The sequence below is a fragment of the Cherax quadricarinatus genome, chromosome 72, assembly GCF_038502225.1.
Source record: "Cherax quadricarinatus isolate ZL_2023a chromosome 72, ASM3850222v1, whole genome shotgun sequence".
In the NCBI taxonomy this organism is placed as follows: Eukaryota; Metazoa; Arthropoda; class Malacostraca; order Decapoda; family Parastacidae; genus Cherax; species Cherax quadricarinatus.
Window position 1 is genome coordinate 942,267 of NC_091363.1, and position 13,944 is coordinate 956,210.

A 13,944-nucleotide genomic window follows, 5' to 3' on the forward strand; every position below is an offset into this window, starting at 1 on the left:
AGGATAACATCGGATAGGCTTGTGTTAATCAAATTTTGTGGCTCTCTCATAAAAAATTCATTTTGATCTTCGACTCTCAGTCTGGTTAGCGGCTTGCTAAAAACTGAGTCATATTGGGACTTGAGTAGCTCACTCATTTCCTTGTTGTCATCTGTGTAGGACCCATCTTGTTTAAGTAGGGGCCCAATACTGGACGTTGTTCTCGATTTTGATTTGGCATAGGAGAAGAAATACTTTGGGTTTCTTTCGATTTCATTTATGGCTTTTAGTTCTTCCCGCGATTCCTGACTCCTAAAGGATTCTTTTAGCTTAAGTTCGATGCTTGCTATTTCTCTGACCAGTGTCTCCCTACGCATTTCAGATATATTGACCTCTTTTAGCCGCTCTGTTATTCTTTTCCGTCGCCTGTAAAGGGAGCGCCTGTCTCTTTCTGTTTTACATCTACTCCTCCTTTTTCTTAGAGGAATAAGCCTTGTGCATACATCGAGTGCTACCGAGTTAATCTGTTCTAGGCATAAGTTGGGGTCTGTGTTGCTTAGTATATCTTCCCAGCTTATATCGGTTAGGACTTGGTTTACTTGGTCCCACTTTATGTTTTTGTTATTGAAGTTGAATTTGGTGAATGCTCCCTCGTGACTAATCTCATTATGTCGGTCTGGGGCTCCGCGCATACATGACTGAACCTCAATTATGTTGTGATCTGAGTATATTGTTTTTGATATGGTGATATTTCTTATCAGATCATCATTGTTAGTGAAGATGAGGTCTAGTGTATTCTCCAGTCTAGTAGGCTCTATTATTTGCTGGTTTAAATTGAATTTTGTGCAGAGATTTAAAAGCTCGCGTGAGTGTGAGTTTTCATCAGAGCTGCCTCCTGGTGTTATTACTGCAACAATATTATTTGCTATATTCCTCCATTTTAGGTGCCTTAAGTTGAAATCCCCCAGGAGCAAGATGTTGGGTGCAGGAGCTGGAAGGTTTTCCAGACAGTGGTCAATTTTTAACAGCTGTTCCTGGAATTGCTGGGATGTTGCATCCGGAGGCTTGTAGACTATCACAATGACTAGGTTTTGGTTCTCGACCTTTACTGCTAAAACTTCCACTACATCATTTGAGGCATTTAGCAGTTCTGTGCAAACAAGTGACTCTGCAATGTACAGGCCAACCCCCCCCTTTTGCCTGTTCACTCTGTCACATCTGTATAGGTTGTAACCTGGGATCCATATTTCGTTGTCTAAGTGATCCTTTATGTGGGTCTCAGTGAAAGCCGCGAACATTGCCTTTGCCTCTGCAAGCAGTCCACGGATGAAAGGTATTTTGTTGTTTGTTGCTGGCTTTAGACCCTGTATATTTGCAAAGAAGAATGTTATCGGACTGGTGGTATTGTTGGTACTGGGGGGGGATTTTTTTTCCGGCATTAGTATCTGTATCTGTTGGTTTGGAGTGGAGGCCATCGACTGTGGTTCCACTCCAGGAATGACTGGATTTGGTGTACGATTTCTGCCATTTCCTGCCAGTTTTTTTTCCTTCCTGGCACTAAAAAACCTCTCCCTCTTGAGTGGCTGTGGCTACCCAGGTTTTCCCATGGCCTGGATGTTTTGTATCTTTTTGTCCCCTTTAGATGGTATGCCTGGCAATTTAAGTTATAGCACAGTCTTTCCTGTACTGAAGAGGTACACAGTTCAGGGTGAAAAAGCTTACAGGAAGGGAGTTTGCATTTTCCTGTTGTCATATGGGCATGGCATTTCCTAGGGTGGTCATAGTTGCACGTCCCATCTGTTTTTCCAGATTTCCCATGCCAGCAGATACCGAGTGCATAGTATGTGCACAGGCTTGGTTTCCGTTTGCCTTGGGTTTCTGTGACTGTATTCCCTGTTGGTGCATGTTTCCCTGTCTTACTTCTATCCTCCCTAGCACCAACAATGGAGCTCCCACCAATGGAGCTCACCCCATGGTGAGTATATAGGTAGGTATCCCCCTGGCGAGTATATAGGTAGGTATCCCCCTGGCGTGTGTTTATAGGTAGGTATCCCCCTGGCGAGTATATAGGTAGGTATCCCCCTTGCGAGTATATAGGTAGGTATCCCCCTGGTGAGTATATAGGTAGGTATCCCCCTGGCGAGTATATAGGTAGGTATCCCCATATTGAGTATATAGGTAGGTATCCCCCTGGTGAGCATATAGGTAGGTATCCCCCTGGAGAGTATATAGGTAGGTATCCCCCTGGCGAGTATATAGGTAGGTATCCCCCTGGCGTGTGTTTATAGGTAGGTATCCCCCTGGCGAGTATATAGGTAGGTATCCCCCTGGCGAGTATATAGTTAGGTATCCCCCTGGTGAGTATATAGGTAGGTATCCCCCTGGCGAGTATATAGGTAGGTATCCCCATGGTGAGTATATAGGTAGGTATCCCCCTGGTGAGTATATAGGTAGGTATCCCCCTGGTGAGTATATAGGTAGGTATCCCCCTGGCGAGTATATAGGTAGGTATCCCCCTGGCGTGTGTTTATAGGTAGGTATCCCCCTGGCGAGTATATAGGTAGGTATCCCCCTTGCGAGTATATAGGTAGGTATCCCCATGGTGAGTATATAGGTAGGTATCCCCCTGGTGAGTATATAGGTAGGTATCCCCCTGGTGAGTATATAGGTAGGTATCCCCCTGGCGAGTATATAGGTAGGTATCCCCCTGGTGAGTATATAGGTAGGTATCCCCCTGGTGAGTATATAGGTAGGTATCCCCCTGGCGAGTATATAGGTAGGTATCCCCCTGGTGAGTATATAGGTAGGTATCCCCCTGGAGAGTATATAGGTAGGTATCCCCCTGGCGAGTATATAGGTAGGTATCCCCCTGGTGAGTATATAGGTAGGTATCCCCCTGGTGAGTATATAGGTAGGTATCCTCCTGGTGTGTATATAGGTAGGTATCCCCCTGGCGAGTATATAGGTAGGTATCCCCCTGGCGAGTATATAGGTAGGTATCCCCCTGGCGTGTGTTTATAAAGTAGTGTTGGTCAGCAGTAACACGAGTGTCAGTGATAGACTCGGCAGTAGCAGCTACCACTGAGCTACCTGCTAGTGTACTGAAGCAGGAGAAGACGAACTACCGGAAGTACTCCAGGAGATCCTGGAGTACATCCTTAAGGAGGAGGAGATCCTGGAGTACATCCTTAAGGAGGAGGAGATCCTGAAGTACATCCTTAAGGAGGAGGAGATCCTGAAGTACATCCTTAAGGAGGAGGAGATCCTGAAGTACATCCTTAAGGAGGAGGAGATCCTGAAGTACATCCTTAAGGAGGAGGAGATCCTGAAGTACATCCTCAAGGAGAAGATCCCGAGTCAAGAGGAGATCCTGAAGAAGGTCGTGAAGTAGAAGTAGGATAAGAAGGTCGTGAAGTAGAAGTAGGATAAGAAGGTGGTGAAGAAGATGGCAGGTTACGAGGGTCTGTGTGACAAGTCGTGTGGCAGGTTTGGTGAGGTTACAGAGAGGAGATCGACTTCCCTGCTGAGGGACCTACAGTTCCTGAGGGAGGTGAAGAAGGACCTGGTGGTGGCCCGGGAGCAGTGCTACCACCGAGGACTACTGCAGACCACCAAGTGGTACGATAAGATAAGATTTTGTTAGGATTTTTAACCCCGGAGGGCTAGCCACCCAGGATAACCCTGGAAAGTCATTGAGTCATCAAGAGACTTGTCTTATTTCTGTTGTGGTCCTTCTATCTTGTCCCCCAGGATGCAACCCACACCAGTCGGCTAACACCCAGGTACCTACTCTCTTGCTAGGTGAACGAGACAACAGGTGTCAGGAAATGCTCAGCGTTTCCACCCATGCCGGGGATTGAACCACGGATACTCAGTGTGTGAAGTGAGAGCATTGCCTGCCAGGCCACGGGCCACGATACTAATCATATTGACTTTGCTTCAAACTAATCTGTATGACCCTTGTGAGTTTAGTGCTTGGTTTTTATTTTAATAAAAATAATTTCAAACTAATTTACTGGTACACAATAATATGAAACCCCATAGTACCAAGGACCCCAATAACAAATATCAAATTTTTATTTTCGTATGATAGATTACATGGTATTACAAGACTGGATGACATTCAATAGTATCTGTCAGTTATCTTACACATTTACTACAAGTACATGTATATGGTATAAAGCCCCTTGTTATGCTGAGCATTTCGGGCAAATTAGGTCAGTTTTGTCCCAGGATGCGACCCACACCAGGTGACTAACACCCAGGTACCCATTTTACTGATGGGGAACATAGACAACAGGTGTAAAGAAACATGCCCAATGCTTCTACTCTGGCTGGGAATCGAACCTAGGCCCTTGCCGTGTGAAGGATGGTGGAAAAAATTTTTCTTCCCATGTTGGAGGATCTCACCTTCAAGGACCATAACATTGTATCAATCGCATCTGCTAGAAAAATGACAGGATGGATAATGAGAACCTTCAAAACTAGGGAGGCCAAGCCCATGATGACACTCTTCAGGTCACTTGTTCTATCTAGGCTGGAATATTGCTGCACTCTAACAGCACCTTTCAAGGCAGGTGAAATTGCCGACCTAGAAAATGTACAGAGAACTTTCACGGCGCGCATAACGGAGATAAAACACCTCAATTACTGGGAGCGCTTGAGGTTTCTAAACCTGTATTCCCTGGAACGCAGGAGGGAGAGATACATGATTATATACACCTGGAAAATCCTAGAGGGACTAGTACCGAACTTGCACACGAAAATCACTCACTACGAAAGCAAAAGACTTGGCAGACGATGCACCATCCCCCCAATGAAAAGCAGGGGTGTCACTAGCACGTTAAGAGACCATACAATAAGTGTCAGGGGCCCGAGACTGTTCAACTGCCTCCCAGCACACATAAGGGGGATTACCAACAGACCCCTGGCAGTCTTCAAGCTGGCACTGGACAAGCACCTAAAGTCAGTTCCTGATCAGCCGGGCTGTGGCTCGTACGTTGGTTTGCGTGCAGCCAGCAGCAACAGCCTGGTTGATCAGGCGCTGATCCACCAGGAGGCCTGGTCACAGACCGGGCCGCGGGGGCGTTGACCCCCGAAACTCTCTCCAGGTAACTCCAGGCACAAAATATAAATAGGTACGTTTATTGCACAACCAACTTATTGTTGGAAAATTTACAAAACTTACTTTCTGAGCAGCTAAAGTAAATATTGACTAAATCAACATAGTATACTATGCTTTTTATGTGCCCATAACATCTGAAGACCATAGGAGAAAAGTTTGCTATGTATGGAAAGCCTAAAGTTTACAAACTCTTCCCTGCCACTCTCCGGACGTGACCTACAACAGTTGGCTAATCACTATTTGCTGCTAGACAAACTGGGGTAATAAGTGTAAGAAAATGTCTTCATTGGCTTTATCCGCCTCAGGACTGAACCCAAGTCTTTTGCTTGTGAACTAAAGGTGATACCACTAAGCAAGTCATCAGTTTGTATTTTTATTGTATATATATTTTTTTTAGTTGTCCATGAAGCCATTTCTATTGACTTAGCATTCATTGTGATTCCTATCTTTTTATTCACCATTCCCATCAAAGACAGCAACCTTTTCATGGGGAAGGGGGTGAAAAGTGTTGCTTTCTTGGACCCAGCAGGCAGTGCTGGCAGGAATTTTGTTTACAATTGGCAGATAGAGCTTTCTTTGCTATTTTTTCCTATTAGTGATTGGCTGGACTAACATTGTTAGCCATCAACACAGGACTTCCGTATGGGATCATTGGTTCCACCTATTTGAGGGGGTTTCTTAGTATCCTGGGTTTGGTTAACATATATTTAGAAGTGGGACTAATGTTGGGAGCTCATAAAGGGTGCTGATAATTCTGTCCAGTCTGTCTGTACTTAGTTCCCTCATCTCTTGGTAGTCACAGTCCAGGCTGTGGGGGCATTGAACCCTGGAACTTTCTCCAGGTAAACTCCAGGTAGTGACCCTTGACTATTAATATAGAAAGTAGACTAATATAGAAAGTAGACATTAATTTATTTTCATTATCATATATATATATATATATATATATATATATATATATATATATATATATATATATATATATATATATATATATATATATATATATATATAAAGCCCCTTGGCATGGGAAATCTGGAAAAACAGATGGGACGTGCAACTATGACCACCCTAGGAAATGCCATGCCCATATGACAACAGGAAAATGCAAACTCCCTTCCTGTAAGCTTTTTCACCCTGAACTGTGTACCTCTTCAGTACAGGAAAGACTGTGCTATAACTTAAATTGCCAGGCATACCATCTAAAGGGGACAAAAAGATACAAAACATCCAGGCCATGGGAAAACCTGGGTAGCCACAGCCACTCAAGAGGGAGAGGTTTTTTAGTGCCAGGAAGGAAAAAAAACTGGCAGGAAATGGCAGAAATCGTACACCAAATCCAGTCATTCCTGGAGTGGAACCACAGTCGATGGCCTCCACTCCAAACCAACAGATACAGATACTAATGCCGGAAAAAAAATCCCCCCCCAGTACCAACAATACCACCAGTCCGATAACATTCTTCTTTGCAAATATACAGGGTCTAAAGCCAGCAACAAACAACAAAATACCTTTCATCCGTGGACTGCTTGCAGAGGCAAAGGCAATGTTCGCGGCTTTCACTGAGACCCACATAAAGGATCACTTGGACAACGAAATATGGATCCCAGGTTACAACCTATACAGATGTGACAGAGTGAACAGGCAAAAGGGGGGGGTTGGCCTGTACATTGCAGAGTCACTTGTTTGCACAGAACTGCTAAATGCCTCAAATGATGTAGTGGAAGTTTTAGCAGTAAAGGTCGAGAACCAAAACCTAGTCATTGTGATAGTCTACAAGCCTCCGGATGCAACATCCCAGCAATTCCAGGAACAGCTGTTAAAAATTGACCACTGTCTGGAAAACCTTCCAGCTCCTGCACCCAACATCTTACTCCTGGGGGATTTCAACTTAAGGCACCTAAAATGGAGGAATATAGCAAATAATATTGTTGCAGTAATAACACCAGGAGGCAGCTCTGATGAAAACTCACACTCACGCGAGCTTTTAAATCTCTGCACAAAATTCAATTTAAACCAGCAAATAATAGAGCCTACTAGACTGGAGAATACACTAGACCTCATCTTCACTAACAATGATGATCTGATAAGAAATATCACCATATCAAAAACAATATACTCAGATCACAACATAATTGAGGTTCAGTCATGTATGCGCGGAGCCCCAGACCGACATAATGAGATTAGTCACGAGGGAGCATTCACCAAATTCAACTTCAATAACAAAAACATAAAGTGGGACCAAGTAAACCAAGTCCTAACCGATATAAGCTGGGAAGATATACTAAGCAACACAGACCCCAACTTATGCCTAGAACAGATTAACTCGGTGGCACTCGATGTATGCACAAGGCTTATTCCTCTAAGAAAAAGGAGGAGTAGATGTAAAACAGAAAGAGACAGGCGCTCCCTTTACAGGCGACGGAAAAGAATAACAGAGCGGCTAAAAGAGGTCAATATATCTGAAATGCGTAGGGAGACACTGGTCAGAGAAATAGCAAGCATCGAACTTAAGCTAAAAGAATCCTTTAGGAGTCAGGAATCGCGGGAAGAACTAAAAGCCATAAATGAAATCGAAAGAAACCCAAAGTATTTCTTCTCCTATGCCAAATCAAAATTGAGAACAACGTCCAGTATTGGGCCCCTACTTAAACAAGATGGGTCCTACACAGATGACAACAAGGAAATGAGTGAGCTACTCAAGTCCCAATATGACTCAGTTTTTAGCAAGCCGCTAACCAGACTGAGAGTCGAAGATCAAAATGAATTTTTTATGAGAGAGCCACAAAATTTGATTAACACAAGCCTATCCGATGTTATCCTGACGCCAAATGACTTCGAACAGGCGATAAATGACATGCCCATGCACTCTGCCCCAGGGCCAGACTCATGGAACTCTGTGTTCATCAAGAACTGCAAGAAGCCCCTATCACGAGCCTTTTCCATCCTATGGAGAGGGAGCATGGACACGGGGGTCGTCCCACAGTTACTAAAAACAACAGACATAGCCCCACTCCACAAAGGGGGCAGTAAAGCAACAGCAAAGAACTACAGACCAATAGCACTAACATCCCATATCATAAAAATCTTTGAAAGGGTCCTAAGAAGCAAGATCACCACGCATCTAGAAACCCATCAGTTACACAACCCAGGGCAACATGGGTTTAGAACAGGTCGCTCCTGTCTGTCTCAACTATTGGACCACTACGACAAGGTCCTAAATGCACTAGAAGACAAAAAGAATGCAGATGTAATATATACAGACTTTGCAAAAGCCTTCGACAAGTGTGACCATGGCGTAATAGCGCACAAAATGCGTGCTAAAGGAATAACAGGAAAAGTCGGTCGATGGATCTTTAATTTCCTCACTAACAGAACACAGAGAGTAGTCGTCAACAGAGTAAAGTCCGAGGCAGCTACGGTGAAAAGCTCTGTTCCACAAGGCACAGTACTCGCTCCCATCTTGTTCCTCATCCTTATATCCGACATAGACAAGGATGTCAGCCACAGCACCGTGTCTTCCTTTGCAGATGACACCCGAATCTGCATGACAGTGTCTTCCATTGCAGACACTGCAAAGCTCCAGGCAGACATCAACCAAATCTTTCAGTGGGCTGCAGAAAACAATATGAAGTTCAACGATGAGAAATTTCAATTACTCAGATATGGTAAACATGAGGAAATTAAATCTTCATCAGAGTACAAAACAAATTCTGGCCACAAAATAGAGCGAAACACCAACGTCAAAGACCTGGGAGTGATCATGTCGGAGGATCTCGCCTTCAAGGACCATAACATTGTATCAATCGCATCTGCTAGAAAAATGACAGGATGGATAATGAGAACCTTCAAAACTAGGGAGGCCAAGCCCATGATGACACTCTTCAGGTCACTTGTTCTATCTAGGCTGGAATATTGCTGCACACTAACAGCACCTTTCAAGGCAGGTGAAATTGCCGACCTAGAAAATGTACAGAGAACTTTCACGGCGCGCATAACGGAGATAAAACACCTCAATTATTGGGAGCGCTTGAGGTTCCTAAACCTGTATTCCCTGGAACGCAGGAGGGAGAGATACATGATTATATACACCTGGAAAATCCTAGTGGGACTAGTACCGAACTTGCACACGAAAATCACTCACTACGAAAGCAAAAGACTTGGCAGACGATGCACCATCCCCCCAATGAAAAGCAGGGGTGTCACTAGCACGTTAAGAGACCATACAATAAGTGTCAGGGGCCCGAGACTGTTCAACTGCCTCCCAGCACACATAAGGGGGATTACCAACAGACCCCTGGCAGTCTTCAAGCTGGCACTGGACAAGCACCTAAAGTCAGTTCCTGATCAGCCGGGCTGTGGCTCGTACGTTGGTTTGCGTGCAGCCAGCAGCAACAGCCTGGTTGATCAGGCTCTGATCCACCAGGAGGCCTGGTCTCAGACCGGGCCGCGGGGGCGTTGACCCCCGGAACTCTCTCCAGGTATATATATATATATATATATATATATATATATAATATATATATATAATATATATATATATATATATATATATATATATATATATATATATATATATACACACATATATGTATACACATACATACATACATATATACAAACAGCGGACCCCCGAGTTTTGTGATTAATCTGTTCCAGAGAGCCCGCCGAAGGTCGAAATTCACGAAACTCGAAACCATTTTCCCCATAAGAAATAATGGAAATAAAATTAATCCGTTCCTGACACCCAAAAATATTAAAATAAAATATTTTTTTTCAAATTAAATAAAGATTTACATAATGAAAACAATCAGAAATCAAGTACATGGATTTAAAATAAATGATAATAACATTACACTTACCTTTACTGAAGACTTCTGGGTGGATGGAAGATGGGGAGGAGGTGATAGGAGGAAGGTGTACACTATTGTTAGGAAGCTGTATAGCCCTTGTGGCTTAGCACTTCTTTTTGATTATAATAATAATAATGTTGTTTGGAAAGAGAATCTCCTTTCATTAGGACATTAGGTAGCAAGTCCTTATCTGGGGTTACTTCTCTTCTTCTTTTAATGCCACTGGGAACAACTTGAGAGTCGCTGGACCCCTGGCGCACAAAATATCTATCCAGAGAGGTCTTTTTCTGGCGTTTCTTTAAGATTTCCCTGAAGTGGGACACAACGCTGTCATTGTACATGTTGCAGATACGGCTTGTTTCAGCTTGGTCAGTGTAATACTTTTCAACAAAACTTTGCAACTCATTCCACACATGTCCTTAATCACTGAAGAAGGCACCTCATCCACTCCCTCTTCCTCCTCCTCTGAAGCAAGTTCCTCGGCTGTGGTCTGATGCTGTTCCAGTTGAAGCTCTTGCAGTTCGTCAGTGGTTAGCTCTTCCCTGTGGTCCTCCACCAACTCTTCCACATCCCTGTCACTCACTTTATTTACCAAAGGGCTTGCAGTAGCTTTTCTTGGGTCCATGATGACTTATTTAGCAGTTGCAAGCACAAAAAACAATGGATTATAATGAAATGTATTGTATGAACTCGTGGGGTGATGGTCACGTGTTGGTAAACAATGGCACACTGAGCGTGAATGACGTTGGAGACTGACTTTGTGTGTGCGGTGACAGGCGGATGGGTACCGGATGGCCGCTGAAACACGCGTTTTTTCAAGAAACTCGAGGCCAAATTTAAAAAAAAAAACTTGTCGAAGGTTGAATTTTGCGAAAGTCGAGGCTGCCGAAACTCGGGGGTCCACTGTATATATATATACACCTACCATCTGACTTACGACCTGCTCAACTTGCGACCACTCGACTTACGACCGTGTTTTTTATGTCAAATTTCTGGGAAATAAACAACTATTTGTGTTGTACACAGTGTTTATCCTAAACCTTAAAGTATAAAATACAGTACTAACAACATTGAAAGTAAAGTAAAACATGAAATACCAAAATAAAACAATAAAATAAAGTCATTACAAAAATGTTTTGTTGATATTCAGTAGTAAAGTTCGACTTATGACCATTTCGACTTACAACCGGTTTCTCGGAACCGAACTCGGTCGTAAGTCGGATTGTAGGTGTGTGTGTGTGTATATATATATATATATATATATATATATATATATATATATATATGTATATATATATATATATATATATATATGTATATATATATATATATATATATATATTTTTTTTTTTCAACAAGTCGACCGTCTCCCACCGAGGCAGGGTGACCCAAAAAAAGAAAGAAAATCCCCAAAAAGAAAACACTTTCATCATCATTCAACACTTTCACCACACTCGCACATTATCACTGTTTTTGCAGAGGTGCTCAGAATACAACAGTTTAGAAGCATACACATATAAAGATACACAACATATCCCTCCAAACTGCCAATATCCCAAACCCCTCCTTTAAAGTGCAGGCATTGTACTTCCTATTTCCAGGACTCAAGTCCGACTATATGAAAATAACCGGTTTCCCTGAATCCCTTCACTAAATATTACCCTGCTCACACTCCAACAGATCGTCAGGTCCCAAGTACCATTCGTCTCCATTCACTCCTATCTAACACGCTCACGCACGCTTGCTGGAAGTCCAAGCCCCTTGCCCACAAAGCCTCCTTTACCCCCTCTCTCCAACCCTTTCGAGGACGACCCCTACCCCGCCTTCCTTCCCCTATAGATTTATATGCTTTACATGTCATTCTACTTTGATCCATTCTCTCTAAATGACCAAACCACCTCAACAACCCCTCTTCTGCCCTCTGACTAATACTTTTATTAACTCCACACCTTTTCCTAATTTCCACACTCCGAATTTTCTGCATAATATTTTCACCACACATTGCCCTTAAACAGGACATCTCCACTGCCTCCAACCGTCTCCTCGCTACTGCATTTACCACCCAAGCTTCACACCCATATAAGAGTGTTGGTACTACTATACTTTCATACATTCCCTTCTTTGCCTCCATAGAAAACGTTTTTTGACTCCACATATACCTCAACGCACCACTCACCTTTTTTCCCTCATCAATTCTATGATTAACCTCATCCTTCATAAATCCATCCGCCGACACGTCAACTCCCAAGTATCTGAAAACATTCACTTCTTCCATACTCCTTCTCCCCAATTTGATATCCAATTTTTCTTTATCTAAATCATTTGACACCCTCATCACCTTACTCTTTTCTATGTTCACTTTCAACTTTCTACCTTTACACACATTCCCAAACTCATCCACTAACCTTTGCAATTTTTCTTTAGAATCTTCCATAAGCACAGTATCATCAGCAAAAAGTAACTGTGTCAATTCCCATTTTGAATTTGATTCCCCAAAATTTAATCCCACCCCTCTCCCGAACACCCTAGCATTTACTTCTTTTACAACCCCATCTATAAATATATTAAACAACCATGGTGACATTACACATCCCTGTCTAAGACCTACTTTTACCGGGAAGTAGTCTCCCTCTCTTCTACACACCCTAACCTGAGCCTCACTATCAACATTAAAAATCTTTTCAGCATTTAATAACTTACCACCTATTCCATATACTGTACTTGCAACATCTGCCACATTGCTCCTCTATCCACTCTATCATATGCCTTTTCTAAATCCATAAATGCAATAAAACCTTCCCTACCTTTATCTAAATACTGTTCACATATATGCTTCAATGTAAACACTTGATCTACACATCCCCTACCCACTCTGAAACCTCCTTGCTCATCCGCAATCCTACATTCTGTCTTACCTCTAATTCTTTCAATTATAACCCTACCGTACACTTTTCCTGGTATACTCAGTAAACTTATTCCTCTATAATTTTTACAGTCTCTTTTGTCCCCTTTCCCTTTATATAAAGTGACTATACATGCTCTCCGCCAATCCCTAGGTACCTTCCCCTCTTTCATACATTTATTAAACAAAAGTACCAACCACTCCAACACTATATCCCCCCCCTGCTTTTAACATTTCTGTCATGATCCCATCAGTTCCAGCTGCTTTACCCCCTTTCATTCTACGTAATGCCCCGCGTACCTCCCCCACACTTATATTCTGCTCTTCTTCACTCCTAAAAGATGGTATACCTCCCTGACCAGTGCATGAAATTACTGCCTCTGTTTCTTCCTTAACATTTAAAAGTTCCTCAAAATATTCTCGCCATCTACCTAATACCTCCATCTCCCCATCTACTAACTCCCCTACTCTGTTTTTAACTGACAAATCCATACTTTCCCTAGGCTTTCTTAACTTGTTTAACTCACTCCAAATTTTTTTCTTATTTTCATTAAAATTTCTTGACAGTGCCTCTCCCACTCTATCATCTGCTCTCCTTTTGCACTCTCTCACCACTCTCTTCACCTTTCTTTTACTCTCCATATACTCTGCTTTTCTTATAACACTTCTACTTTGTAAAAACCTCTCATAAGCTAACTTTTTCTCTTTTATCACACCCTTTACTTCATCATTCCACCAATCACTCCTCTTTCCTCCTGCCCCCACCCTCCTATAACCACAAACTTCTGCCCCACATTCTGATACTGCATTTTTAAAACTATTCCAACCCTCTTCAACCCCCCCACTACTCATCTTTGCACTAGCCCACCTTTCTGCCAATAGTCGCTTATATCTCACCCGAACTTCCTCCTCCCTTAGTTTATACACTTTCACCTCCCTCTTACTTGTTGTTGCCACCTTCCTCTTTTCCCATCTACCTCTTACTCTAACTGTAGCTACAACTAAATAATGATCCGATATATCAGTTGCCCCTCTATAAACATGTACATCCTGGAGCCTACCCATCAACCTTTTATCCACCAATA

At 42.8% G+C, this 13,944-nt stretch overlaps 1 protein-coding gene across 1 annotated transcript in view; it reads left to right on the plus strand.

The window, feature by feature from the left end:
- The first annotated feature begins 3,243 nt into the window (after window positions 1–3,243).
- LOC128701400 (cell division cycle protein 23 homolog) overlaps window positions 3,244–13,944 on the plus strand; it is a 55,184-nt gene continuing 44,483 nt past the window's right edge. Inside the window, exon 1 of the mRNA XM_070100257.1 lies at window positions 3,244–3,597. Within this exon, the coding sequence (XP_069956358.1) occupies window positions 3,425–3,597 (173 nt within the window). The 5' untranslated portion in view covers window positions 3,244–3,424. The remainder of the gene's footprint in view (window positions 3,598–13,944) is intronic.